Source organism: Chanodichthys erythropterus, chromosome 20, assembly GCF_024489055.1.
Source record: "Chanodichthys erythropterus isolate Z2021 chromosome 20, ASM2448905v1, whole genome shotgun sequence".
Taxonomy (NCBI): domain Eukaryota; kingdom Metazoa; phylum Chordata; class Actinopteri; order Cypriniformes; family Xenocyprididae; genus Chanodichthys; species Chanodichthys erythropterus.
In genome coordinates this window covers 27,426,556-27,454,478 of record NC_090240.1, presented here as the reverse complement: position 1 = coordinate 27,454,478, position 27,923 = coordinate 27,426,556, and the positions used below count along the sequence as shown (strand labels likewise).

Below are 27,923 nucleotides of genomic sequence, written 5' to 3'. Positions count from 1 at the left end.
CGATAGCTTCGTGAGGCCTCCATAGGGAGCAATGACACTTCCTCTCTCAAGATTCATAAAGGTACTAAAACATATTTATAATATTAATATTATAAAGCGACAAGAATATTTTTGGAGTGCCAAAAAAACAAAATAACGACTTATTTTTAGTGATGGCCGATTTCAAAACACTGCTTCAGAAAGATTCGGAGCACAAATGAATCAGTGTATCGAATCTTCTGTTCGGAGCGCTAAAGTCACGTGATTTCAGCCGTTGGCAGTTGACACGCGATCTGAATCATGATTCCATACACTGATTAATTTGTGCTCCGAATCTTCCTGAAGCAGTGTTTTGAAATCGGCCATCACTAAATAAGTCGTTATTTTATGAAGGTCGGGTGTGGAACGGCATGAGGGTGAGTATTAAATGACAGAATTTTCATATTTGGGTGAACTAACCATTTAACTGTATCCCTCTTAATATTATTTTGTTCTAAAATTAATCTAACAAATTAATGTAATAAGTAAAAAATACCTCACCTCAGAAAACAAACGCTTCATTTTGGCCAGTGAGCTGTAGGCTCTCAAATGTCTGTGTTGCTAAACCATCCTGGGCGCGTTTCCCAAAGCCAACTACAGTCGCAAGTTCAACCATAGCAGACGACCATGGGAAACGCACAACTGGTTTGGACAGGGGGAAAAACGAGTCCAAAACAGCAATACTTTTTCTGCAAGAGGTAGAGGGTGCTGTTTATGAATTATAGAAAGAAGAATTGATTGCTTCATTTCACTGATAAGCAAAACAAAAATCGTAGATTACATACAATATAAAGTAATTCCAAACTGCAACCAACTCAAAAAAATAAATAAAAATAAATAAATAAATAAAAATAATAATAATCCTTTATTTCACATACTGAATGGGTATGATTGAAAACCTGGTTTTAATGGAACAGGAAGTCTCCTGCTGTAGCCATACATACAGAAAGATGCTTGTGATAAAACAATTTCTTTATTTTCTTTTGTTGCTTTTGTGTTGTCACTCTGTGAGTTCAGGGCTTAAAAGTTCGATTTTAAGGTCAAGTAAGAACTACATACATAACATACATAAATATACAGGCAATGTTGTAAACTAAGCCAACCACCAACATTAGACATTAGGATGTCCCTGAATGAAACAGCCTTTTTTTGCAGTGAGGGACAGTGGGCAGTGAGGCTCTTCCTGACTACTTTCAGGAGTGTGTCTGGATGCGTCACGGACAACTCAACCTTACAGGAGGCAAGAGAGATCAGCACTAGAGAACAAGGCAGCTGTAACTCTATGAACCAGCTGAAAAACGTCCAGAATCTAGTGCCATTGCAAACACACACACTCTCTCTCTCTCTCTCACTCACACACACACACACACACACACACACACACACACACACACACACACACACCCTAAAGTGACATTACATATTCCCAAGCACATTCATTTCACATTTAATACTGTGAGCCAGCACACACACACACACACACACACACACACACACACACACTCATGCTGTTGAACACAAGCAGGCCAATAACCTCAGTTCCATGAATATCTAGATACACCTGCACCCACATATTTTTAACTTCACACATACACTCAACTATTCTGTAATGCATCTGAATGGACTAGGTCTTATAAATTTAGGCATGATGTAATTCTGATGTAAAGAGAGTCCTCTCAGTCTCTATAGTCACAGCTCCATGAAGTCTCTGTCCAGGTCCCTGTAGGCTTCATCAATGTAGGTGCCAATGGCACATTGTGAGCTTCTACCAGAACCCAGCAGCACTGATACTGTCTCCTTCCAGTAGGTGAAGGGAATACAAGAACTCTGTAGAGAAAGAGATACAAAGGGTAATGCCTTAAGAACTCACAACCATGAAAGTGCGTTTGGTCAATCAAGTCATGCTCACATTCTCCAGGCAGGTGCTATCCTTGTCCTTGTTGAGGTAGTGGTGCTGCCAGAAGCGCAGCAGGTTGTGGAAGTTGTTGAGCAGGCAGCCAGGGTATTTCTCTGCATATTCCTTCTCTCGCAGAGCACTCAGGTAGAAAGGCAACTTGCCCCGTCTCCGTGCCAGCATCAGAATCACCAGACTGGTGTTTAGACAGCTCACATTCTCCTGTGATTGGTCAAAACCATGGCAAATCAGTTTTAAGGGTTAATGATATTTAATAAAAAATTTGTTTTAAACATGTTCAAAGTTCTTAGGAATGTAATCTTCGTGTATTTATGTTGTTTTTAGAAAAAAAATATTCAGTGAATCATAATGACTAGTAATACAATTTTCTTTAAGAATCAAGTCAATCTATGTATGCATTATATTTTTTAATGTATTTTCACTACCATTATGGTAGTGTGCGTCAGGATATTTACTGTTATTTCTCCGATTGTTTCATCAGAAAGAATAAAGTCATATACACCTAGGATGGCTTGAGGGTGAGTAAAGCTTGGGCTAAAAATCGCTCATCACAAAATGATAGCTGAAAGTGAAGGCCTGATTGATTGAGGAAACTTGACAGAACATACTTTGAGTTCCTGTGTTACCTTTGCTATATTTTATAGTATGAACTGTCATTCACTCAATTCCGCAGGAATAATTACCGTAAAATGTAGATTGGCGTGCAGGTGCGAGGAGCTAAATAAAATACATATACCATACATACATAACCATAGGTTGCCAACCCCTGGCATAAAAATAAAATGTATAACTTGCCTGAGTGAGGGTTTGTACATTGATGATGCTGATCAGTCTAAAAAGGAAGAACAACCTGTTTTCCACTTGAGCCATGTAGGACAAAAGGCGACACTCTGAAAACACTTCAACCACTGAGAAAAAGAGACAAAGAAACATGTTTCAAACCATCTTGTCTTTCATCCATCTCTCCATTAAATGGTTCAATCACTTGAGTCAAACCTTTCATGTCTTTGGTCTGGCTCTCAAAGCGGTCCAGAGACAGGACAATACATCGCACCAGCATGTTAGAGTCCACCAGAGAGCTGTTGATCTGAGTCAGAAACATCTGAAACTGAGGTGTCAAAAGACAGATTTAATACTACTGGATCACTTCAGTGTGTCTGCCACAAGAAAAATCAAGAAAGACTCTAACCCCACCTTCTCCTCTGTGTTGACATATTTGTTAAATCTTTTGAAGGCATCAATGTTGAACTTCATGAGCTCACCAAGTAGGTCAAAGTAGCTCTGAAGGACATCATGTGACTTACAGCCACTGTCAATGATGCAATATAGTATGTGCTGAAAGAAAAAAAAAATGAGAGAACTTAATATTTTTATAACTTTAGACTACCACTCAAACATCAGTAAGATTTTTTTTTAATGAAATCTTTTTTGCTCACCAAGGCTTCATTTAATTGATCAATAATACAGTAAAACAGTAATTATGTGAAATATAATTTAAAATAACCTATTTTTTAAGAAACTTCAAAAGAACAGCATTTATTTGAAATAAAAATATTTTTTAACATTATAAATGTCTTTAATATCACTTTTGATCAATTTTATGCACTCTTGCTGAGTACAATTATTTATTTATTTCAAAAAACAGTAGTGCATGTTCACACAGACATTGTATTTACCTCTAACAAGCCTCTTCTGAGAAGGAACACTTGATCGGCATAAGATGGCGTTCCTCTTAGAAAACTCTCCACTGCTCTTGCCTGCCAGAACCTGAAGTAAATTGTGTAAAAGACATGGAGAAATGTTGTGTGACCATTTAAACCCAATTATGATTTGAAGAGGCCAGCAAGTGGAAGGAAACATTACGGATGTAACTGAAAATCTCACCTGAATGAAGAATCAATTGGCTCTTTCTTCATTACCGAGATTAACCGTGTAAGAAGACCTTTTTTACCATCACACACAAGGTTCCTGTAAAACAATTAACTAAAGTTAATGTAAACTAATTAACCAGCAGTTCAAAACATGAGAATAAGGAAACACTAAAATATATGATATGAAAAGGGTCCCCATGCCTGTCTGTGTTATTCAGTGCCTCCATTTCAAAGATGTTCGCACTCAGGTAGATATCACTCAGTTCATTCAGCTCCTGTCCACTTAGAAGTAGGTACTTATTCCTGTGATCAATAAATAGATGGTTTAATATCAGTCGAGTATATGCTGAGAAACTTGAAAAAACTGAGTGTAACGTTCTCTGTTCCTTGCATCCTGATGTTATACTTACTCATGGTGGTCACTGAAGCTCTGCAGCAGCCTGAGGAACTGGATCTTGAAAGAAATCTCCTGATGTGCAGGAGAAAAGAGGTGTATTGTCACCCATATGTAAGAGTAATTTAAATAAGTCTGAGTAATGAAGGGCTGCTTCTTACTGGACTGCAGTCACAGTTCTGGTTCTGTCGATGTAGGACATGACCAGATGGCTGCTTTCTCCAGATCAGCTTATCAAACAGGTTATTGAGTCCAGGAATTAACCTGAACTCTGCCAACATTCTGTGAACCTGCATAACAAGAGTACGAATATATAATCTATTGCTTTAAAATACACTATTGTTCAAAAGTTCAGGGACAGTTTTTTTTTTTTTTAAAGAAATGAATAATATTTTGTAAAAAAAAAAAAAATGGATCAAAAAAGACAATAAAAGGCATTTATAATGTTACAAAAAAATTAAAAGTATTCCAAATAAATAAATTTAACTTTCTATTAATCAAAGTATAGTGGAAGAATTCATCACAGTTTCCACTAAAATATTAAGCAGCATAGCTGTTTTCAACTTTGATAATAATAAATGTTTCTTGAGCATCAAATCAGCATATTAGAATAATGTCTGAAGGATCATGTGACACTGAAGACTGGAGTAATGATGCTGAAAATTCAGCTTTGATCACAAGAATAAATTAGTTATTTTAAATTGTAATAGTATTTTACAAAACTGCTGTTTTATTATATTTTTGATCAAATAAATTCAGCCTTGGTGAACATAAGAGACTTCTTTCAAAAACATTTTTTAAAAATCTTACCGACCCCAAACTTTTGAATGGTAGTGTGTGTATATATATATATATATATATATATATATATATATATATATATATATATATATATATATATATATATATATATATATATATTAAAAAAGCAATCTCTAAATAAACCTATTAAACCTTACTAAGTGACTAGTCAGTTATTAAATGGCTCATTCCATGTCAAATTTATTAATATTCACAGTCAATTTAATCACATCACAATACCTGATTTCGCTGTCTGCCCATAAGTAGCACACACAGCACATAGAGAACCTCCACTTTGTACATGATCTCGTGCACGATCTTCATAGATTGGGGCAGTCTGTGACGAAGCGGACTGGAGGACAGGGAGCTTTCATCAGATGACTCTGAAAAACAGCCAATCAGAGTGGGTGAGACCAAGTAACCACCCAGCAAGGAAAGGATGGAGAAGAACCACAGCAAAAGGAAATAACAGAGTAAGAAAGAGAAGAGGATCTCACCTGTACTGCTCTGCTCTGCTTCCTCAATAGCTAACTGCATGAGAGCATCCAGCACCAGTGCGTTGTCAAGCCAACTATGCCAGTCCTCCAGCTCCAGCCGGGCAGAGGCACCCGCAGCCTCTGTGACTTTCCGTGTGGCGAGCTTACAAAGGCGCTCGATAAAGCCTGGGATATTCAGCAGAGCCACTGCAGAAAGATCAAAGCAAGTGTGTGAACACATGACAATGTAAAATGTATATTATTATTTTAAATGATGCCATTTATAACCCTGTCGCCATCAGTCAACATTTTGTATGGATTAACTGCAGTCGTGTTTTCTTACCCTGGTTGCTCTCAGCGCGTGATGTGCACGTGCTGGTCTTTTGCTGGGTACTGCGGGCCAGGAGGGTGTGTTTGTCATCTACACCAACGTCTGGCTCTGATATTGTGACCGAGAGGATACGACAGAAGTTGGCCAGCTGCTGCTGGTTGAAGCTCTGGACCAGACTGGCCAAGGTGGGAATTTTCTCCAGCTGGATGATTTCCTAAGGTTAAAATAGAAAAGAAAAGAAATTATTTATTACGTTGTTAAGAGACACTTTTAATATATTTTAAAATATAATTTATTCTTTTGATATTAAAGCTGAATTTTCAGCATCATTACTCCAGTCTTCAGTGTCACATGATCCTTCAGAAATCATTCTAATATGCTGATTTGCTGCTCAAGAAACATTTCTTATTATTACCAATGTTGAAAACAGTTACGCAGCTTAATATATTTAAGGATACTTTTTTTTTTTTTTTTCAGGATTCTTTGATGAATAGAAAGTTCAAAAGAACAGCATTTATTTCAATAGAAATCTTTTGTGACATTATAAATGTCTATACTGTCACTTATGATAAACTTAATGCATCCTTGCTGAATAAAATTAGGGCTGCAACGATTAATCGCGATTAATCGTTTGCAAAATAAAAGTCTGTGTTTACATAATATATGTGTGTGTTCTGTGTATAATAATTATGTATATTTAAATTAGGGCTGGGCGATGTATCGAATGCTTTTGTCACGCGCATTTCTTCAGTAAAGCCGGTTCCCTGATTACCGCTAAATCGGCATCACCTGCTTTCAAATGAAGCGGCATTTAATAGACAGAACCGTAGTTCACTGATAAGACACGCAATATCGCGCTCAATATCGACGGCGATACATATCGATATTGAACGCGATATTGCGTGTCTTATCAGTGAACTACGGTTCTGTTTATTAAATGCCGCTTCATTTGAAAGCAGGTGATGGCGATTTAGCGGTAATCAGGGAACCGGCTTTACTGAAGAAATGCGCGTGACAAAAGCATTCGATACATCGCCCAGCCCTAATTTAAATACACACACATTCATGTATATATTTAAGAAAAATTTTATATTTATATATAAAATATTTATGTTTATATGTAATATAAAATATATATAAATATATATATTTATAATACATGCATATATTTCTAAACTTTATACCTGTATGTGTGTGTATTTATATATAAATATTATTGTGAACACACACATATATTATGTAAACACAGACTTTTATTTTGCAAACGATTAATCGTTGCAGCCCTAAATAAAATAATTAATTTCTTGGGAAAAAAAAATTATACTGACCCCAAACTTTTAAATAGTTGCTTTTACCTTTCTGACACTCAGGATGTCTTCAATAAGAGTGGCAGTTGGTAGGAAAACCTTTTTGTTGGACATGAGAGTGAACAGGAACATGACAAAATCCTCCCTCGCTGCAAGGCTTTTTGTAACGCCCTCCGTCTGACAGACAAAAGCAGAGGCTGTTACTTACAAGGAAACAAGTGAAATAATTCATTATTATTTCTGTCCTTCCAGAATTATGCACATTTTATTATACCTACACATATACAGCAGTTGTAAAGTCCACTTAGACAATCCTTGATGAGATCATCACTCACTGAAAAGAATTAAACAAACCTTGTATGTAATTGCAAAACATCAAACTCTCTCTGTTCCCAAAAAAAATACAATAGGCAATAACAAGAGTGGAAATGATAAGGCTTGGAATTAATATTTAAATAAGCTTACGTATGGGTAGGTCTCCCTGTACTGTGAGTGTTGGCCGCATCAGAATCTCTACAAATAGCTGTAGACGAATAACAAAAACATACTTAGTAACTAACAAATGATTACCAGTATGATAATTACAGTACCAGCAAAACTGGTTCCTTTCAAATTCAAATATTATGATTCCATGTAGGTAAAGTGCTGGTTGTTAGATTTTGTATATTCTCAAGAGTGCAGTGTCAAGAGCAGAAGACAACAAAGCCAAGAACATCCAACACAGCACTTGATAAGATTTCTTGTGAGCATTAACGCCATAATATTACCACGCTTTACAATATTTTACTGACGGATGAAAAGTTTTTTTGTTGTTTTTGAAAGAAGTCTCTTATGCTTACCAAGATAAAAAAAAATGCAATAAAAACAGTAATATTGTGAAATATTATTATAATTAAAAATATAATAATACATAATACTGTTTTGGTAACAATTATACTACTATAGTATAATTAATAAATACTACTATAGCATTTATTAATTTTAGTTAAATGTTCATCTCAAAATTTACTAATACAAAGGAATCAAAAATTATATCTGTTAATATTAGTTAATGCACTGTGAACTAATGTGAACACGATTTTTTTTATTAACAGTAACAGTTAACAAATTAACCTTATAATAAAGTGTTACTACTGTTTTCTATTTAAAAATATTATTTATTACTGTGATGGTAAAGCTGAATTTTCAGCATCATTACTCCAGTTTTCAGTGTCACATGATCCTTCAGAAATCATTCTAATATGCCGATTTGCTGCTCAAGAAATATTTCTGGGTAGCTTTCATGGAAGCTTGTTTCCAACAAAGAATTTAAAAAATACAAAAGGTCATTTTTTCTCGTAATAAAATCTGAATTGTGAGATATAATCTTGCAGTTCTAAAAAATAAAGTCAGAATTGTGAGAAAAAAAGTTGAAATTACCTTTTTTAATTTCTTAATGAGTGGTGGAAAGAAGCTTCCATAGAAAATATTGTGATAGATTTCTTAAGGACTTTTATATGAATAGAAAGTAAAAAAAATAATTAAAAAAAAAAACAACAGCATTTATTTGAAATAGAAATAATTAGTATTATAAATATCTTTACCATCACTTTTGATTAATTTAATGCATCCTTGCTGAATAAAAGTATTACTAAAGTATTATTAATAAATTCATACTGACCCCAAACTTTTGCAAGGTAATGAACTTTTTAGGGGCTCTTGATTAAGACCAATTGAAAACTAAAAAAACTGCATACAAGATGAGTCATTTACATGAACATATTGAAAATTAAATACCGTTTAATATATCCTGATCGAGATTAGTCGGGCATGATCATATTATATTAACAAGAAACTCACATCAACTCCTCCAAACAGGTCAAACGTATATGTATTGGGTGAAACCGACTCTTGTGGCGTTTTACGCTCCTCTGTGACGAATGACATGGCTTCCATAGACAGCAATGACGACAGCTCCTGCACACACACAAAACAACTCAATTAACATCTGATCACAAGTGATATAAATGGGTTTCAGGTGATGCATTTTGTATGAATAAACAACATTTTGAATACCATGACCATGCTGTCAATCTTTGAGAGATCACTGTTAGGATGGCTGCTCTCATGAAGTCTCCTCAATAACACAGGTATTCCCTGCCATTGAGCTCTTTTATCTCTCTCCTCCAGCAGAGCCACAGGAATCTGCATTCGACAACACAAACACAACACTGCTCAAGCTCTGTAAATACATTTCAAATATATGTATTATTGCTCCTTTTATTATCATGGACTATTTTAGCACTAAATACTTTAAGTAAGCAATGCAAATACATTTAACATCAGTATGTTATGATATAGTTAGATCGCTATGTTGAAAAGCAGGAAGAGAATCAGTAAATCAGTTTTTTTTAAAAACAAACCTACAACCACACATTTGTCATCCACACTACACACTTCGTTTGTCTGATTATCGCTCTCAATGAAATACAATATATGACTCTTTAAGAGCTATTTTATATTGTTGGCTCTTCGGGCCCTTGTATGTAAACAGTTTCTAAGTAACGTTTTGGAGGCAGTTTAGACCTTCATATAACTTAAAATCTCACCTGAGACCCTCTAGTCAACCCAACACCTGTGATGTGGCCTTGCCGTATTTTATTAAAAATGTTTTTACATGAGTTTCCTCTGTTTGTTTGGGTCCGGGAAAACCCAGAGCGCCTTGTCGCCATTGCTGTTTCGCTGACGTTGTGACGTTGAAAAGTTTCTAGGAAACCAGCGGGGATGATAGAGTTAATACTGCTCCCTACTGACCTGGAGTAGTAACTACAACCAGAAACTTATTTGGACATTATTCGCAAAACATATATGATTTTATTTTTAAACGTTGTTTCAGTTATATAGGAACATATATTCTTTGGTCTCCTGGAAAGTAATTTCATACAAATGTGATAAACCTTATCCTTTAATTGGCTTAACCGCATACCGATAAACATCCCTTCTTTGAGTAAGAAAAGCGAATGTGATATTGATGCTTCTCTGTTGTACAAAACTACATTTCGTTTGCGCTCGTCAATGATGTACAATCAAATCAAAGAAAGCTCACTGTTCACTGTTCACAGAAGAGTGCGAAATCCAACCTAGTTTTAACAGTGAAAGAGTGTGATAAGATGTAAGTAGCTAAATATTTAATATTTGACAACTATTTTACAAGAGAAATGTTCAGAGAACGACAGTAATATCAATAATTTCGATGAAATTAGACTAATGCTGCCTTCAAGTGCTCTCGGAATTGTCGTAAATATGAGTTTTCTATAAGTAAAAATTGCTGATGAACCATAGTGATGAACGCGCTCCCATTTCCAAAGTTGAATGCGATGAGCTCGTCGTAGTTACGACTTCATAAAATTTCCGATATAGCACGTCAAAGCAACTAAATTCATAATGCGACTAGACGATAAACGTTTTGCGTTTTTGACATATTACACATAAATAAGAGTGAATTTGTGCACATTTTAAAATAAAATAATATATTCAAGTAGTTTAAATGGATTAAGCTCATAACCAGTGTTGGGGAAAGCTACTTTTAAAAGTATGCATTACAATATTGCGTTACTTCCTGAAAAAGTAACTAATTGTGTTACTTAGTTACTTTTTATGAAAAGTAGTGCGTTGCATTACTTTTGCGTTACTTTTTCTCACCTGGGCTGGGCCTGCTTGTTTTTTTTTTAATAACAACAACAAAGGTTCTATTTTTTGGCTTAAGCCTCGGGCTGAAGGAAATGCATATTTGCGCCTGTAGCGAGCGGAGCTCAAACAAACCTTTGCCATTCTGTATTGAAGAAGAATAGGATACAGCAGGAGTTCAACACTCTTATTTCTAAATCTAAAGTCATTTTTGTTGAATTGGATCATTGAAGGTCAGCAGCAAATACAACACCTCTGAACTTTATTTCTCTCAACATGGGGACAGGAGACCTTTCAGTCGATAGATGTGAAAAAGTCACTTGCGTTACTTATTTGAAAACGTAACTTAGATATTTTGTTGTAAATTGAAAAAGTAATGCATTACTTTACTAGTTAATTGAAAAAGTAATCTGATTACATAACTCAAGTTACTCGTTATGGGTTACCACCAACACTGCTCATAACTAATAGACTGAAACTTTTACCATTCTTATTTCTTTTTCTTTATTTCTTTCTTTTTAATAATAATTAATTAATAATATTTGTTTTTTCAGCCCTTACGTATGTACTATAAAACCAAATCCAAAATATCTTAAACTGTGTTCCGAAGATGAACGGAGGTCTTACGGGTTTGGAACGACATGAGTCATTAATGACATAATTTCCATTTTTGGGTGAACTAACCCTTTAATAATATAATTTAATAAACCATTAACCTACAGCAATTATGAACTTATAAATGAACACAATAATAAATTAATAAACTGACCAAGAATGAACACTGAAATGCCCAATGAAGAAATATACCTTTTAATGCATAGTATTCAATACAATGGACAGATGTATTTACAGTTATGGAAAGATTGTACTGTATTGTATGCCAATGCATTTGTAACATTTGTAGATATATATATATAATAGTTTTTTCTTCTTGGTCCACCTACATTTACTGTACACAGCACGACAAATAAACACAGAGGTTCCTGTAGTTTTCCCCATTTAGGTGGCTTTCCCATAACACCATCTCATGGGCGATGATGAATGAAATCCACTCACATAATCGACATCATCAAAGGAGATTGAAGTTATGATAGAACCCCATAGGAACTCAGCGCACACCCTCTGAGATGATAAACGACTATAAGGAAAGAGAGACGTGTGCCCATGCTCATGCGTTTCCTGAACACACAAGGAGGATCTGATGGGACTGTGTGCAGGACAACGGAACTAATCCAACATCAAGGAAATGGGCGTTTCTGAGGTTGACCCCACAAAATCCTCCAATTTACTGGAGCTGAAAAGGGAGGAGAGTAGCAGCAGACCTGAATAAACACTGAAAGAGTCAATATAGAGTATATTTGCCTCTGCTGAATTTGGATCACATTTGGTGAGTTTACCTTTATTCAATCTGCTTTTATTATTGTCTATGGTTTGAAAGTTGAACCATAAAATACAACAACTTAAGATACTTTACCACTTCAAACTCTGCTGTGAATATGAAATGATTTTAACAAGGGAATGAATCTGTGCTTGAACATCGTAATATTATTATAGTCAGAAGTCAAAAGAACCATTTTAGATGTTTTTTTTTTTTTTCATGTCTCTGAGAAGACTGGTTATAAGAACATGACTTTTCCTGAAGCTGTTCTTCTCTAGCTTTGACCTGAGGAAAAGCACAGTGTGTCTTAAGACTTAGAAAAGTCTGAAAGAGTGCCTTTATTTCTCAGCTCTGGACTTCAGCCATAGTCAGTTTACTTAGTATCTTTACTTCCTACCCTTTTCCCTCTAGGTTTTGTCAAAAGTAGATTTGTTAAACCTCTTGTCCTTACAGAAAACCTGAGGGTAGTCGTACAATTATGCAGTTGTTTCTTGAACCCTTGACTTATCAAATATAAAAAAACAATAGTATTTTATTTATAATAATAATAATAATAATGATTAATAATAATGTTTTTATTAGATCATTTATTTTATTATAAATAATAAATACAGTCAAACCAAAATGTATTCAGACACCTTGAACATTTCATTCATTAATACAGTTTATTCACTATAGTTTAAAAAAATGCTAATAAAATATGACAAGATCTCAGAGTTAAACTGCGTCAGAAAAAATTAATCTTAATTATGTCAGATAACACTTAAGCAAAACATGGTCAGGTCAAAGTGTCTGAATAATTTTTGGCTCCAAATTTTTATCAATTTTACTGGTAGTCCACTGTATGATTTTGTAATGTAATTTTGTATATATACATATATACCTATATATATATATATATATACCATATATATACATATATATATCTATGTATATATTGTAATTACTGTATGTAATTTTTTGGGTTTAATATGTCACAGTTTACTTTATTTGGCTATCCTCACTTACATAAATTAACTATAGTGTCCTGCACCTACTAGTAAAAATATACCAGAAATATCAAAAACATCTGAATAATTTTTGGTTTGACTGTATATAAAGAGCATAGCAACTATATAACAAATACAATATTATTTTGAAAAAAATATTTTAAAAAGAAAGGTTTATAAACAATATAATAATAATACATAAATATATATATTTACAAAATATTTGAGTTTAAAATAATAAACTAAACTAAATAATAATAATAAATATAGCTGTGAGCAGCAATTATTGGGGTTCAAGTGCATTAAGGCCTTTAAGCACATATGTAAAAGAGGTATAATGTTTTAATAAAGCCTGTAACCAAACAAAAACACAGCAAATTCAGGCAATTTAATTTATGGTTTTTAAAGCTTTTGAACTGTTATTGAGGTTGAGCCAAAAACCTAGGACTAGTTCACCAAAGTTGGTTTTTGAAATAATCTTCAATATTTAATGAACGATTTGATGGACAGTTGCAGTCCTAGAGGCAAATATGCTCAGACTGTGGTATGAACCATGTGGTATGAACATCATGGGCGTGTGCGAAAAATCGCACAATACACAATCCTTTACGCATGTGAAAAACGCTAAGGTGCCCCCTGGTGGCCGATTTCTTTTGAATTTCTCACAGGCGTCTAGGGCCGTGAATCAAAAGCCCGGAACACCCAAAGCCGATGCCAACAAACTAGTGGCGACGAAAGCAGACGTCGGCAGCGTCTGGGTCCAAATTTGCTCTGACACACCAAACCGATGCTTGACACCCAATGGCCAAGTAGCACATCCGATTTGGGTGTTCTGTGCCTGCGTGAGAAGAAATGCCTTTCTGTACCAGCAGGTGGCAGTAGCTGAACAGCCAATCAGAATAATCAGATGGCCCGACTGACCGTTGAGCTCCAATGCCGATTCAACATGTCAAATCAGCCAAAAAAATGCAGACGAGGACTAACTGCCAACGGTGCAGAACACACTGAGCAAACTTGGTCGGCCGACGAACAAAAACTGCCCGATGGCCGACCATTGGCTTGGTGTGTTCCGGGCTAAACAGCGAATTTCATTCCGATTAGCCTTTGTTAACATAGTCTGTTAGCAGCTCAAAATTCACTGGTTGATGGTGGCCAATTTTCAAGTCAATCGGACTAATGGTGAAGTAGTTATAGCCATTATCAAGTTTTTTTTCCTGTTATAGCGCCACCAAGTGGCCAGTTGCCGTGTCCTTTTTCACACAACCAGACTGAGCTCTTACATAGGTGTGCATCACATCACAAGTTATAGCCATTTTAGTAAAAGTGGCTCCGCACACTTTGAGCGTTTTGGCGGCCCTTGGGGACCGTGAATTGAAATCTCAATTTTTTTTTTTGATAATTATTGATAATCAGACTCCGGAGAATCTTGCTGCACTGGTTTGGTTTCCGATCAGGCCAAAAACAAAGGACTAGTTCGCAAAAATAGTTTTTTCAAAAAATCCAAAATACCCCCAAATTTTGCCCGTCTTGAGCCAAGGATTCCAATGATATAAGGCGCTTGAGCCTACACCTAAGGAGTTATGAGCCATTTCATACTTTTGACCACTGTAGCGCCCCGTCAGGCCGATCGGGGCGTAGACTATGTGAGTACTACATGCCATCAAATTTTCAAGTCTCTACGACTTACAATTTGGTCTGCCTGAACACTTTTAGGGGAGAATGTTTCAACAATTACAATAGGGTTTCAGTACTACGCACTTGAACCCCTATTAATACATATAAAATATTTTAAATGTGTTAAAAGTGAAATCTGTGTCCTGATTTACAACACAGAAATACACAGATGAGAACGTTTCAGATGTTGACAGGTGCTGTTTATCACCATGGCGTCCCTCCTGATGTTTGTCACACTGCTTCATCTCATCACATTGGCGGTTCTCTTTATCGCCACCATGGAGAAGGTAACTCCCCCAAAACCAGAATAATGTGCATACATCTGAAATCAGTAATGCATATTTAATCTTCTGTATGATTCAGTCCTGGTGGGTTTGGGATGGCACAGAAAGTTCAGACCTGTGGTACAACTGCCGATTTGACAATGAAACAGAGGCGTGGTCTTGTGCAACATCAGAAGAGACGGGTAAAATAACACGTTTGAGCACTTAAATGATTTTTAAAAATAGGAATTTAATGGAATAAGCATCACCAATCGGGCTCAAAGCTGTGCAGAATAGTCTCCATGTTTTGTTTCCACCAGAGTGGCTTCAAGCTGTCCAGGTTCTGATGGTCCTGTCGGTGGTTTTCTCCTCCATTTCATTCCTGATATTCCTGGGACAACTCTTCACCATGTCTAAAGGAGGACTCTTTTACCTCACCGGCGTCTGCCAGGCATTTGCCGGTAAGTTAATTTGTTTTAATACCCAAGGTTAATGTCTTCAAAATACATAAACACTAATTTCAGCTGCTCTCAAGTCGAGAAAAAACATTTGGAAATCTTTTTTCTGCCTCCTCTCAGGCCTCAACGCCTTCACTGCCGTTCTCATTTACACTCTGCACAATAAAGAAATCCTTCAGGACACTCAGGAGTTGAGCTCGGGACACTTCGGCTACTGCTTTTTCTTGGCGTGGGTTTGTGTACCTTTGCTCCTGTGCAGCGGAATCATGTACATCCATCTGCGCAAAAGGGAATAGAAACGAGTCTCCTAAAAAACAAGACCAGCAATGCGAAGAATGTTTGCTGTTGACATACTCCACTGAGTGATTATATACTGCATGATATCTCTATGCAACAAAAAAGACATTTATTTTTTGCTTATTTAGACCGTAATTAGCCACACATAAATATACATGGCTGAAATATAGCCCCAACACAGCCCATGCTGAAGATCAGCACAACTTAGTTAACTCTTAAAGGGCAACCATGACTAATATATCTGATTAGCTGAATTATAGCTAATTTAATAATAAAATGGGCCATGTAACTTAATCTCATTTAATACTAAAGGGATACTTGTATACATTAAAGCAGTATCCATATGTTAAAAATGTTAAGATGTATTTTTATAAATAAATTCAATGAAGTCATTAATGTCTGGTTTCAATTTCATTACTGTGCTAAATGTGAAAATATTCATCACAAATACACAGCAAGCCGGTGGACTTCACAGACCTTGGGAGTGCATGAAAAACTCATGACTCCAGTTTCTCAACTAATAGCTTCCATCACGCCGTCTAGCATGATCTAACGACAAACAAAGCTTTCAAAAACAAACTGCTTCCTGACATGCAAAGGTGGGGGACAAATGTTCCTAGGGTGGTCCCACAAAAAAACATAAAGCACTCTCCATTGCCAGACAAAGGGGTTTAATATCAGGTTCACCACAGCTCACAATCACGCAATACGTCCAGATTTATAGTCAGTTTCTGCATAGAATATAAGAAGGCCGCTGATATGTTTACCAGCAGCAGTGTCCGAAACTGAAGTTGGCTCTTAATCAGCCAACTCAATATTTAATTATATAATCAGGCAAAATTAATATAATAAAAAAAAAACTCAATATAAATGTGACAACCTAAATAACAAAAATAGCCTCAAATCTCATAAAAGAAAGATTGTTTTGTAAAAAAAAAAACTGTTTTGATCATTGACAGTTGAGGTTGATCTTGGAGGTCAGTGTCACTGTATGGGGTAAGAATATAAGGCTACTTTATTTTTAATGACAGTTCTGAGAAATGTTGAGAGATGAATCACAGAACGAGGAATAAAACTGAGGCGGTGGTAAAGCAGAAGCAGCATAATCGCTGCAAGATAGACATCGAGGTAAAAGAATGTCAAAACTCTTCAGACAGCTCTTTATATCACTCTGAATATGTTCAGCAGTTATTCTAAAATCATAAAACTTGTTAGATCTTGGCTTCGGTTGCTCTTTCCTTTCCTTTAACTATATCACAGTGTGATTGCTTCCCCTTCATCTCCATTTTGCTTAACCAGAAACACCCACCACCCTCAAAACTGTCACAGAGGAATAACATATCACTAAAGAAAACAAAATTAAGTAATTAGAAGTCCTTTCAGTCCAGGTGTCTCCAACTCAAGAGTGCTTTAATAAAGCTGGGTCACTGGATGGCGCTGTTACTTTAGCCGCTGCACAATGACGGCATTCAGCAGGTTGGCTTCCTTCAGCGTCTGGCTCTCGTCCGTCAGCTCCTTGTTGGGGAAGGTCGTCATGAGAACAAACTCAGTGGCGGCTAAAGCTGGGCGAGCGCTTGCCACAAACTGACGCACGTCAGACACCCTAAGAAAGATGGAACAAATCAGTCGTGAGGAAGATTTTCATGCCATAGTAGTATCCAAAGCATGTTCGTAACTCTTTTACCTATGGGTGTGGTTGAATTTCTGCACCAGCCGGCCTCCATCGGCCAGTCTGATCTGGATGCTGGTGACAGGTTGAGAGCTGTCCACACTGATGGAAGCACTAGCCTCAGCTTCACTGCTAGCCTGGTCCTGTGGGTTGCTCTGGAGCGACACCAACTCTGGAGTGGCGCTGAGGGAGGTTAGTGTAGGATGATGTCAATACAGTTCAGCCACATTAAATTATGTAACATTTAATGATCAAGCGTTATGAAGTAGACCACAATGTTCAATGAATTGAGAGCTGCAGAGTGCCCATCAAACTAAACAATTCATTATTTAGTAGGGCTGCGTGAATAATTGAAGTGAAAATCTAAAATTGCAATATGGCTTAGTGTGATTACCAAATCACAAAGGCTGCAATTAAACAAAATATGTGCATCTTCCCAAACTTGGGTTTCGGCTGTTGTCATCAAAAGAGAAGCTTTAAGGCGTCCCAGCAGTTTACTGCCAAAATAAAAACTTGATGGTTTAACATTTGAAAATGAGGCAATTTAGACAGCCAATAATATTGGTATCGTAATTTTACAGTTGCACCATTAAATAAAACTATCATAATTATTATTATTATTATTATTTTATTTTTCTTACTCAATGTTTTTATTTAACAATTATATTTTACAATAATAATATTGTAAATTAATTTTACTTAGTTGCATCTTAAATCACAATCTTTTTCAGAAAAATCCAAATTTGACCCCCCACCCCAAATCATGCAGCCCTACTATTAAACAACAGACAAACAAACAGGGAGACTCAAAGGGTCTGCAGCTAATAGGCATTAAACTATCGCCCCCTAGTGGTATAAAATAGATACACTGTCCAAAGAAAATGAGGCTTAAAATCTTACTGCACAGTGCATATTATCATAGAGATGGGTCAGGATGGTTGAATAGTCAATCACTAACTGACAAGATTTTTTGTTTTTGTTTTTTTCCATTTAAATTTTAAATTTTAGAGTGTAAGAGCATTGCAATTACTGCCAGAGATGAAATTGCCTGCTATAAGCAATGCTCCTGTCATTATGCATAATTGTAAGGTTTTTGTGAGAACTATATAGTTTTATGCAAAAAAAAATATATTGAACAGTTACTCTACTGACAATGTAAACAGACTAGTCACTACCAATCTAAATTAATGCTAATTAAATGAACCTCTTAATTTAAGAAAAATGTGTCAAATTACAAAGTATCAGTCAATAAGTCTACATGTCTAACAATGAGACATTAGGCATTAGAGCCACACGATTAATCATTAAAAGATCAAACACCCATGCAATCATGACGACTATTGACTACGATTCGTCTGTCAATTAAACCTTTGACAAGTACAATCACAGTGAACATTCAAATCTGTTGCTGACCCAGAGAGAGCAGTCATCATGCAGGAGTATGAAACGGCTTCAGTCTTTTCAAGCACACAGTATCATTATTTCTCTTGTAATCATTCAAATTATCACTAAAGTACTGGGATAAAAGTTTATAGTTCAGATATAAACACTGATGCCTATGGTAGCGACCAAAACCACCTTTCCTTAGAAAGTAAAGCACAAAGTATAGTTCACTTTTTAAACATACGTGAGGGTCAGCATAGTGCACATAGATGCAAATTTCGCCATCAGAAGAGTATAATAGAATATTATACAGAAGAGTATAAGAGAATAAGTTTAATTTTTTTGCAGTAATTAGTGGCAACCATGCCCTGGTGGTGTCGATTTACAAAGTAATCAAAGAAAAACTACAATAAACAGAACTGAATGGAACGCATGCAAGCTACAGCGACAATGGAGGCCTACATAGACGTGAGATTGTGCGAAGTGGTTAGAAAGAACCCTCAACTCTAGCATGAAAGAATACAAAAATGTTTACATGGGATGTTACTCGTGGCGAGAGACTGTGCATGTGTCGAACGCCTGTGAATGCCTAGAAGTATACTTTCCAATATACTTTCAATTATATCGTTGAGCCACTAGGTGGTGACAAGTGACTGTTAAAAAATGTATTTTTCATCGAATCATTCATTCAAGAGATTCTTCAAAAACAATGATTTATCCAGTATGAGTCATTGAATCATTCATTCAAACCATTTTTAAAAAAAATAATAACATTTTAAAATAGACTGATTAACCTTTTGTCAGAACCTCTAAATTAAATGTTTTGTTTAGTTGTCCATTCAGAATCGTGGAAGAATCATGATCTCAAAAAAATAAAAATAAATAAATCAATTCTCAATTTATTCAGAATCGTGAAGCTCTATTAGCCATACATGTGTTTCAGCATCAGAAAGAGTGTAAGTAATTAAGCCAGCTCAGTGAAAGAAAATCAGAAAAGAGAAGAGAGAGTTTTCCAACCTGCCGAGTTTCATTCCTTCTCCGGTAAAGGCCTTGAAAGCAGGCTTTGGTTTGGAAAAGTCTTCATCCCGATGGTCCTCCATGTCTAGGTTTACCTGACCACCTCGGAAACGCTGTCTCAGTTCCAGAGGAATCTCCCTGAGAGAGCCAGAGAGTAACGAGTAAAGAGGTTTAGTGGATTATCTAGTCTAATTTGACAACCAGTTAGCGAAGTACTATCTTATAATGTTCAAACAATAAGGATTTTTAATGCTAATTTCAAGAAGGCCCAATATAAAACTAAATAAACAATGAAAAATGTTGGATGCTTTTGGAAGAGACGTGATGGGGGAACAATAACTTCTGCTGATCAGCTAAACTTCTGTAAAGTGCAAAACATCAGTGAATGAATTCAGAGCCCACCCTCTGCGGATAGACTCCAAGAAGAGAGCGTTCGCAGGATCACTGTAGTTCCTAAGCTCTCCATCATCAAGACTAAAGCCACTTTTCCAGAGCTTCAGCACCACATGCACCTGTTGGCAAAGCACAAAACACTGTAGCAGATCTCTCTCTACGTCTGAATGACTTCAACAGGCTAGGTGACTCACATCTTGTGAACTGCTGGATTGTCTCCGAGCTCCTGACACATAAGTAGATTCCTCTTCTGGTGCCGCACCCAATCGATAACCACCACCTATAAACGGCTGTAGAATGAGCAGAAATCAAAATCACATGAGATGAGTACATAATAGGGGTGCAGCGGTTCTCGGTTCTCTGTTCCGTTCTCCACTTATGGTTCGGCAAGCACTTGCACCGCGTTTCATCTCGAATGACGACGCATCTATAGGCTAATATGGTTTCTTGAAAATAGCAACGTGGAAAACAGACAGAGAGAGTTCAGATAATGTATGTTTCAGTCAATGGATGTGTGTTCTGGCTTCCCAAAACGTTACAACAACGATAATCAGAAAGCGTGGACAAAACAGTCACTCTTTGTAAACTTGGTTCAATGCGAGTGCCGTATGCTCTAATGTCCAGTCACTTACACCGTCATCACTCAGGTGTTGATATCGCGAGCGCAGGTGAGACCTGAACAGCACACGTTGCTGTCTGTGTTTAAACTTATCTCATTTAAGCCTTGCCAATTTAAACATTCAAGAACAAGACGCGAAAGGGAACTTGCACACGCTGTGAGAAGATTTGTGTGCGCTCATCCGAAGCGCGCACACGCTTATTTCAGGCGGCGCGAAAATACTGAGTTCTCTTTCAAGTCTTGCGCTTCAGCAATTCATACAAAAAATATGTCAATATGCCCGTCTTTGGCGAGTATCCTAGCAAACATAGTCAGTTATGTCTTAAGTGATATATATATATATATATATATCAAAGACAGAAAGACAGCACATGTGTAACAGTACATGTACTGGATCATGCATGTCTGAAAGGGAAAAAACTATTCCGGCTATTTTTAATGTTAAATCAAACAACAAATGACAAAGAAATCACTCACTGCTCTTGATTGAATAGTTTTTGTAACTTCAATAATGATTAATCTTTATTTAATATATTCAGTAAAGATAATATGCAGTGTTATTTTATATTTGATTACTTAATCCATTTTCTGTACCTGAAAACTACTGTTTATTTTATTTGAATATTTGCTCTATTGTATTTATTTGTGATGTTGCTTGTAGTTTGATTATTTGTTCTTATTTTCTTTATTTTTATTTGACAGTAGTCCTATTTTCCCTGAACACAGCACATACCGAACTGTACCAAAACTGTGACCCTAAAACCGTGATACGAACCGAAACGTGAGAAATTTGAACCGTTGCACCCCTAGTACACAATAAGCATGCATACTAAGTTTATTCTGTGGAAGAACTACCTTGGACTTGCTGGATTCTCCTAGTCCTTTGCCTGCTTTGTCGACAGGAACCGCCCCATGCTCCTTTGCTCCTTTAAACAAGTCCTCAACCAGCTCATTTGGGCTCTTCTTTTTGGGAGGGCCAACAATCTGCTGCCCACTGCGTTCTGAGCCCCCGGCAAAGAACCTGCAGGAGGAGAAGTCTGATGTTACTCAAAACAATGGAGCATTAAATATGTGTAAACATGACATTACAAGAGAGTAAAGGCAAAAGTGAAAGTATTTTTGTCTTTATCTGGCTATTAGAGATGGAATCTTACAGAGCATATGGGTAGTTGACATGTCAAGCAGTCACAGCAGTGTCTTGGAGGGTGATGCTATATTTTATTTAACACAATTTATATAAATGTATAACAATATTGAAGACTTCAGATGCAAAAGTCTCCAAGTGCCATCTGAAATGTTCTTCTAAAATGAGCATTTTTAATCAAGCTTGTATGTTTATGTTCAGTAATTTCAGTTTAATGGCCATTAATAGGTCATTTTCATTGCCATTAAAGTGAAATAACTGAACACAAACATACAAGCTTGATTAACATGCTCATTTTATAAGAAAATTTCAGATGACACTTAGAGGCTTTTGCATTTGCATCATATCACCACAGGACCATTGGAATGAACCAAAAAGCTAAAACTGTGATTTAAAAAAAAAAAATGGAGAAAAACCTAAAAGACATGGTTTTCAGACAAAGAATTTAAAATATACAGTTTCCTTTAAGCAATCATTTCCCTTTAAGTAACATATCTCTGTTGTGAATACATAAGTTCATGTTTGTTAAAGTCACGAAATGGAAGTGAAAGCTGTGGCGTATATATCCAAGTAAAACAGCTTCTTGAATGAGGAAAAAAATGAAGGGGTGAAATTAATTTTTTTTATCCACTTGAAATTGATTAGATTGTTGTCATGAAAAGTTAATGTTTTGAAAGATAACGAGGGTATATGATTTAAAAATAAATATTCCATACAAAATAATTAAATTATTCCATAATGATATAAACCTCAATATTAAGAAATGTAAATTTTTAGCTGTTATCAACTACAAGATATTGATACCTCTGGCCTTCCTCCTCACCACTGTCATCTTCATCCTCATGCATAAGATCTCTAAAGGACGTCACTCTGTGTTCACTGAAATCAGAAGAGATTTCATCAAACAGCTCAATTGTTATTATGACTTTAACCATATTGCTGATATTCTGTTTGAGAAGCCCAAACAGTTTGTGGGTTGACCTGTGTTACCTTGGCCCTGTGGATCGAGTGACAGAGCCAGTCTCTGGCTGAGGGAGGGTGGCAATATCATCATCTCCTCCATCTTCAAAGAAATTAGCTAGAGCAAGCTGAGGGGACAGAAGAGAGAGAGAGAGAGCTGACATTCATTTCACAGAAAGACACGCAGAAACAAAACAACAACTCCAAATTTTGCTTTCAGTAATTAGATAAATCAGATTTATTATATTAACGACTCCAAAATAATATAATTTAATATATCTTAGGACGAAAAAAATAAATAAACCACGAATGTAAACATGAGTTTCCACTGAACAAGCTAAAGCTGCTAGCTCATGGGTGAATTTCTATATAAAACAGACCGGCACCGTTTAAAAAACATCTATCTACTTCAAGGAAATAAGGACTACCAAATACTGAAGTGTGAATCCCGTCATGTATGCTTAATGAGTTAAACCAGTTTAAGATACTCCTGGTGATTTTAATGAAGAGTGACTTGCACATTTCGTTAGCCGGTTATAGATTTCATTGGCTGCCTGTGGAGGCTTAAAGTCTGTTGAATTCTCGGCTGCAGTGCTTGTGCTTCACAGCACAATATTTCAGTATTAAAGTCATCAGTGTGCTGCTGACCTGTAGGTCCCAGCCGGCTGACTCGAGGAAGAAACGGGCCCTCTCTTCATCAACATCAGTAACAGCAACGAATCCCCTCACTGCTTCTTCCCGCTCCGCCATTTTTTGATGTGTCACGCTCAGAAAAATTCCGACAGGAAACGGGGGAAACGAAAGCTTTGTTCCGCTGTTTGGGAGCACAAGTTTAGATTGGATTTTTCTGTTTTCAGTCCCCTCTCTTTTTATGGCATCGATATTAATATTGGCAATGTTTTTTGTTTTAAATATATAGTTTTATTATCACCCACAAAAGAGAAAATCTAACAAATGTTGATTTGCACGTATTTATTTATAAGGGTCTATAAGTTGGCATAATTACTATTTTATTATATATCTAAAAATATAGTGCAGATATTAAGGGTTAGTTCACCTAAAAATGAAAATAATGTCATTTATTACTCATGTCGTAAGACATTCATTCATCTTAAGAACACAAATTAAGATATTTTTGATGAAATCCGATGGCTCAGCGAGGCCTGCATTCACAGCAATGACATTTCCTCTCTCAAGATCCATAAGGTACTAAAAACATATTTAAAACAGTTCATGCGAGTTTAGTGGTTCTACCTTAATATTATGAAGCGACGAGAATATTTTTGTTCGCCAAAAAAACATAATAACGACTTTTCAACAATATAGTGATTGGCCGATTTCAAAACAATGCTTCGGAGCTTTGTGAGTCGAATCAGTGACTCGGAGCGCCAAAGTCACGTGATTTCAGCAGTTTAGTCGTTTGATAGGAGATCCGAGTCACTGATTCGATTCATAAAGCTCAGAAGCAGTGTTTTTGAAATCGGCCAATCACTATATTGTTGAAAAGTCGTTATTTTGTTTTGGTTTTTTTTGGTGCACAAAAAGTATTCTCGTCGCTTTATAATATTAAGGTAGAACCACTGAACTCGCATGAACTGTTTTAAATATGTTTTTAGTACCTTCATGAATCTTGAGAGAGGAAATGTCATTGCTGGCTATGCAGACCTCGCTGAGCCATCAAAAATATCTTAATTTGTGTTCTGAAGATAAACAAAGGTCTTACCGGTGTGGAACGACATGAGGGTGAGTATTAAATGACATTATTTTCATATTTGGGTGAACTAACCCTTTAAGATCTGCACATGTGGAGAAAGATTCAGTATGTCGCCATCCCTCCCCTAACATTTGTACCAGCAGATGGCAATACAGTCCACTCCATTTTATTTTTCACATATTTCTCATCCCTGCTATGCAGTACATATTCAGGCACACATGAAGTGTTTTGTTATATTAGGTAAATGTTATATTTACATTTTTTAAAGATGGAAATTAGGCAATATTAGTTAGTTTTCGTTAGCACAATATGATAATTAGGCTAAATGAACAATTGGTGGATGGTGCCTCTGAATCTTACATCTAACATGGAAAACTGGGTTGTAACAGCTCTCACGCACCACAAAGCTTTTACACACCAGCAGACAATAACTTATTTATTGTGTGACCTGGATTTTGCAGGACTTTCTTCCTCTAATATTCATTAATTAGCAAGTGCTGATTCAAAGGTCGCTAAACAGAAGCAAACTATGTGCTAAATTAGTTTGGGAGGATCTAATTTAGCACATATTGTTTCTGGAGAGAAACTTGGCAATGCTTTGTTGTTTGTTTTCCAGTGCACTGGCTCGTTTGATCTTCACAGATAATCAGGTTCTGGAACATGACTAAACACCAGAGCATTGCTGTCATCATTCACCCCCAAGCTTTCCTTTCCTATCACACTCACTGCAGCTCTTGCAAGAGCGCAATATATGCCCTCAAATTTTAATCATCTTTCTGGTCCTTAAGGGAATAAAACAAATTTTCTATTTTTATATGCATTATTGCTGCATGTTTTTATAGATTTAGAAAAGTGTCCTCTTTCTGCAGCTATGTGCATTGAGAGATTCACTGACATACATACTTAACATATGTCAAAAAAGATGAATCAAAGAACAATCTGATTTTAAAGATGCATTAATCTATCAGATAAACCTGATTCTCTAACGTTGTTTTTTCCATTCCCAAGAGATTCAACAGATACCATGCATGAAGTATGCTAAAATATGCATCTAACGTTCACTGATGAAATCAGCATTACACAAATGTGGTAAGCATCAGCTCTTTCTACAACAGTTGTTGACAATGATAAAGTGTGGGTGTGTTCGAGCAGAGAGAAAGAGGAGAAAGAGGAAGAACCAGCCTTATCGTGGGGAAATGAACACCGTCAGCCTGACTGTGGATGTGGGCCTGCAGTCACTGTTGTGTTAAAGGGCAGGGAAGTAATTCACAACACACAAAACAAAGAGCAGAGGCCTGTGACCCTCCACTGGAGTAGGAAGAGCAGTCAGACAGTATCCCAAGGCCACAATGAGGAAGGACGTTCTGCCAACATATCAAAATAACAGCGATTTCCTCAATGGGTGTGATACGACAGAAAACATACAACTGTAAATTAGCACGATAGCTATTAGCAATAAGACACAGTGTATGTTAATATCACTCAAGACACGTATGTACCGCTAGCACAATACAGATAAGCATGAGTATTTCTATGACATACATGATATGTATGCTTGGATAAACAGTCTTTCTCACTGACAGATCAGGAAGAGCATCAGAGAGGAAGACTGAGGTGTGGAACAGGACATTTAGGGTCAAGGGCTGCACTTTTAATGTTCAGATTCGTAGTGGACAAAAGCACACATGTACGCAGACTTTAGAGGACAAACAAGTAATATAAGTATATATAAGTAGTATCGAAACAGGCTGTGAGAAAGAATTTTATTTACATCTACTCCAGCTGCATCGAAAGTTTTTTTGCTGCGTTAAGCCTTGTAACCAATCACAGACATGTCTGTTGAGCACATAAATGCAAAAGCCAATCAGAGGTGTTTAAATTAAAGCTGCTCACACACCACTTGAGTTTACTGACATTCTACATTTTCGTAATGCTGTCATTATACCAATAAAGTGTAAACATGATGTAAACAGATTTATTGTGCACTGCAGACAGCTTCATTAATTAAAGGTGCCCTAGAATTAAAAATTGAATTTATATTGGCAAAGTTAAATAACAAGAGTTCAGTACATGGAAATGACCTACAGTGAGTCTCAGACTCCATTGTTTCCTCCTTCTTATATAAATTTAATTTGTTTAAAAGACCTCAGAAGAACAAGCGAATCTCAACATAACACCGACTGTTACGTAACAGTCGGGGTGTACGCCCCCAATATTTGCATATGCCAGCCCATGTTCAAAGCATTAGACAAGGGCAGAACATCTGGATCTGTGCACAGCTGAATAATCAGACTAGGTAAGCAAACAAGAACAACACCGAAAAATGGCAGATGGAGCAATAATAACTGACATGATTCATGATATCATGATATTTTTAGTGATATTTGTAAATTGTCTTTCTAAATGTTTCATTAGCATGTTGCTAATGTACTGTTAAATGTGGTTAAAGTTACCATCGTTTCTTACTGTATTCACAGAGACAAGAGAGCTGTCGTTATTTTCATTTTTAAACACTTGCAGTCTGTATAATTCATAAACACAACTTCATTCTTTATAAATCTCTCCAACAGTGTAGCATTAGCCGTTAGCCACGGAGCACAGCCTCAAATTCATTTAGAATCAAATGTAAACATCCAAAGAAATACAATACTCACATAATCCGACCACTTTGTAAAGATCCATTTTGAGGGTTATATTAGCTGTGAACTTTGTTTATGCACTGTTTAAGGCAAGCGCGAGCTCCCTGGGAGGGGAGCGTGAGCATTTAAAGGGGCCGCAACATGAATCGGCACATTTCTAATTATGCCCCGAAATAGGCAGTTAAAAAAATGAAAAAAAAAAAAAAAAATCTATGGGGTATTTTGAGCTGAAACTTCACAGACACATTCAGGGGACACCTTAGACTTATATTACATCTTGTAAAAAAACGTTCGATGGCACCTTTAAAAAACAAAAAATTATAGAAATGTGTTCAAACTGAAAAAAAACTAAACAAATTTACAGAGTAAAATACCGTTTTCCATTGAAACAGTAATATACCATAAAAACATTTTGACAATGACAAATATTACCCAGAATGCATTGTTTTTACACATTACAGTGCATTCTGGGTAATATTATTTGTCGTTTTCGAGAAAGTAGCCTATAGGCTTCTATTCTTAAAATGACAAATATTACCCAGAATGC

At 36.2% G+C, this 27,923-nt stretch overlaps 3 protein-coding genes across 4 annotated transcripts; 1 reads left to right on the top strand and 2 right to left on the bottom strand.

The window, feature by feature from the left end:
* Positions 1 to 628: 628 nt before the first annotated feature.
* On the bottom strand, positions 629 to 9,833 carry trpc4apb (transient receptor potential cation channel, subfamily C, member 4 associated protein b). Its single transcript, XM_067370964.1, has 19 exons — positions 9,702 to 9,833; positions 9,169 to 9,297; positions 8,953 to 9,069; positions 7,579 to 7,636; positions 7,392 to 7,447; positions 7,162 to 7,290; positions 5,819 to 6,020; positions 5,497 to 5,682; positions 5,240 to 5,382; positions 4,360 to 4,488; positions 4,215 to 4,273; positions 4,006 to 4,107; positions 3,818 to 3,901; positions 3,610 to 3,700; positions 3,128 to 3,268; positions 2,930 to 3,041; positions 2,729 to 2,841; positions 1,928 to 2,134; positions 629 to 1,845 (listed from the first exon to the last, which is right to left on the bottom strand). Exons 1-19 carry the CDS (start codon positions 9,822 to 9,824, stop codon positions 1,708 to 1,710), a joined length of 2,319 nt encoding a protein of 772 aa, XP_067227065.1. The 5' UTR covers positions 9,825 to 9,833; the 3' UTR covers positions 629 to 1,707.
* A 2,242-nt stretch (positions 9,834 to 12,075) lies between these two features.
* On the top strand, positions 12,076 to 16,401 carry emp3b (epithelial membrane protein 3b (MAM blood group)). 2 transcript variants are annotated; one of them, XM_067371041.1, is made up of 5 exons: positions 12,076 to 12,166; positions 15,015 to 15,107; positions 15,184 to 15,286; positions 15,404 to 15,544; positions 15,662 to 16,398. In XM_067371041.1, the coding sequence occupies exons 2-5, from the start codon at positions 15,030 to 15,032 to the stop codon at positions 15,835 to 15,837; spliced, it is 498 nt and encodes a 165-aa protein (XP_067227142.1). In that variant the 5' UTR covers positions 12,076 to 12,166; positions 15,015 to 15,029; the 3' UTR covers positions 15,838 to 16,398. The 2 variants fall into 2 exon arrangements, with proteins under 2 accessions (XP_067227142.1, XP_067227143.1); XM_067371042.1 differs by having other exon boundaries at positions 12,107 to 12,166; positions 14,980 to 15,107; positions 15,662 to 16,401.
* An 88-nt stretch (positions 16,402 to 16,489) lies between these two features.
* On the bottom strand, positions 16,490 to 23,799 carry nsfl1c (NSFL1 (p97) cofactor (p47)). The gene is made up of 9 exons (XM_067371040.1): positions 23,672 to 23,799; positions 23,054 to 23,151; positions 22,868 to 22,942; positions 21,775 to 21,940; positions 20,495 to 20,590; positions 20,310 to 20,419; positions 19,908 to 20,045; positions 17,523 to 17,690; positions 16,490 to 17,441 (listed from the first exon to the last, which is right to left on the bottom strand). The coding sequence occupies exons 1-9, from the start codon at positions 23,771 to 23,773 to the stop codon at positions 17,279 to 17,281; spliced, it is 1,116 nt and encodes a 371-aa protein (XP_067227141.1). The 5' UTR covers positions 23,774 to 23,799; the 3' UTR covers positions 16,490 to 17,278.
* Positions 23,800 to 27,923: the final 4,124 nt, after the last annotated feature.

Bases quoted from the DNA above. Each gene is read 5' to 3' on its own strand.
- trpc4apb (XM_067370964.1), bottom strand. From the start codon at position 9,824: ATGGCGACAAGGCGCTCTGGGTTTTCCCGGACCCAAACAAACAGAGGA. The intron at 5,383-5,496 runs GTGAGATCCTCT...GCTGTTTTTCAG, and splicing joins AGCAGAGCAGAGCAGTACAG to AGTCATCTGATGAAAGCTCC. The intron at 4,274-4,359 runs GTAAGAAGCAGC...CCTGCACATCAG, and splicing joins AGAACTGTGACTGCAGTCCA to GAGATTTCTTTCAAGATCCA.
- emp3b (XM_067371042.1), top strand. From the start codon at position 15,030: ATGGCGTCCCTCCTGATGTTTGTCACACTGCTTCATCTCATCACATTG. The intron at 15,108-15,183 runs GTAACTCCCCCA...TGTATGATTCAG, and splicing joins TTATCGCCACCATGGAGAAG to TCCTGGTGGGTTTGGGATGG. The intron at 15,545-15,661 runs GTAAGTTAATTT...GCCTCCTCTCAG, and splicing joins CGTCTGCCAGGCATTTGCCG to GCCTCAACGCCTTCACTGCC.
- nsfl1c (XM_067371040.1), bottom strand. From the start codon at position 23,773: ATGGCGGAGCGGGAAGAAGCAGTGAGGGGATTCGTTGCTGTTACTGAT. The intron at 21,941-22,867 runs GTATCAATATCT...CTCCTCCTGCAG, and splicing joins GGTGAGGAGGAAGGCCAGAG to GTTCTTTGCCGGGGGCTCAG. The intron at 17,691-19,907 runs GTTGGAAAACTC...AACCTCCCTCAG, and splicing joins GAAGGAATGAAACTCGGCAG to CGCCACTCCAGAGTTGGTGT.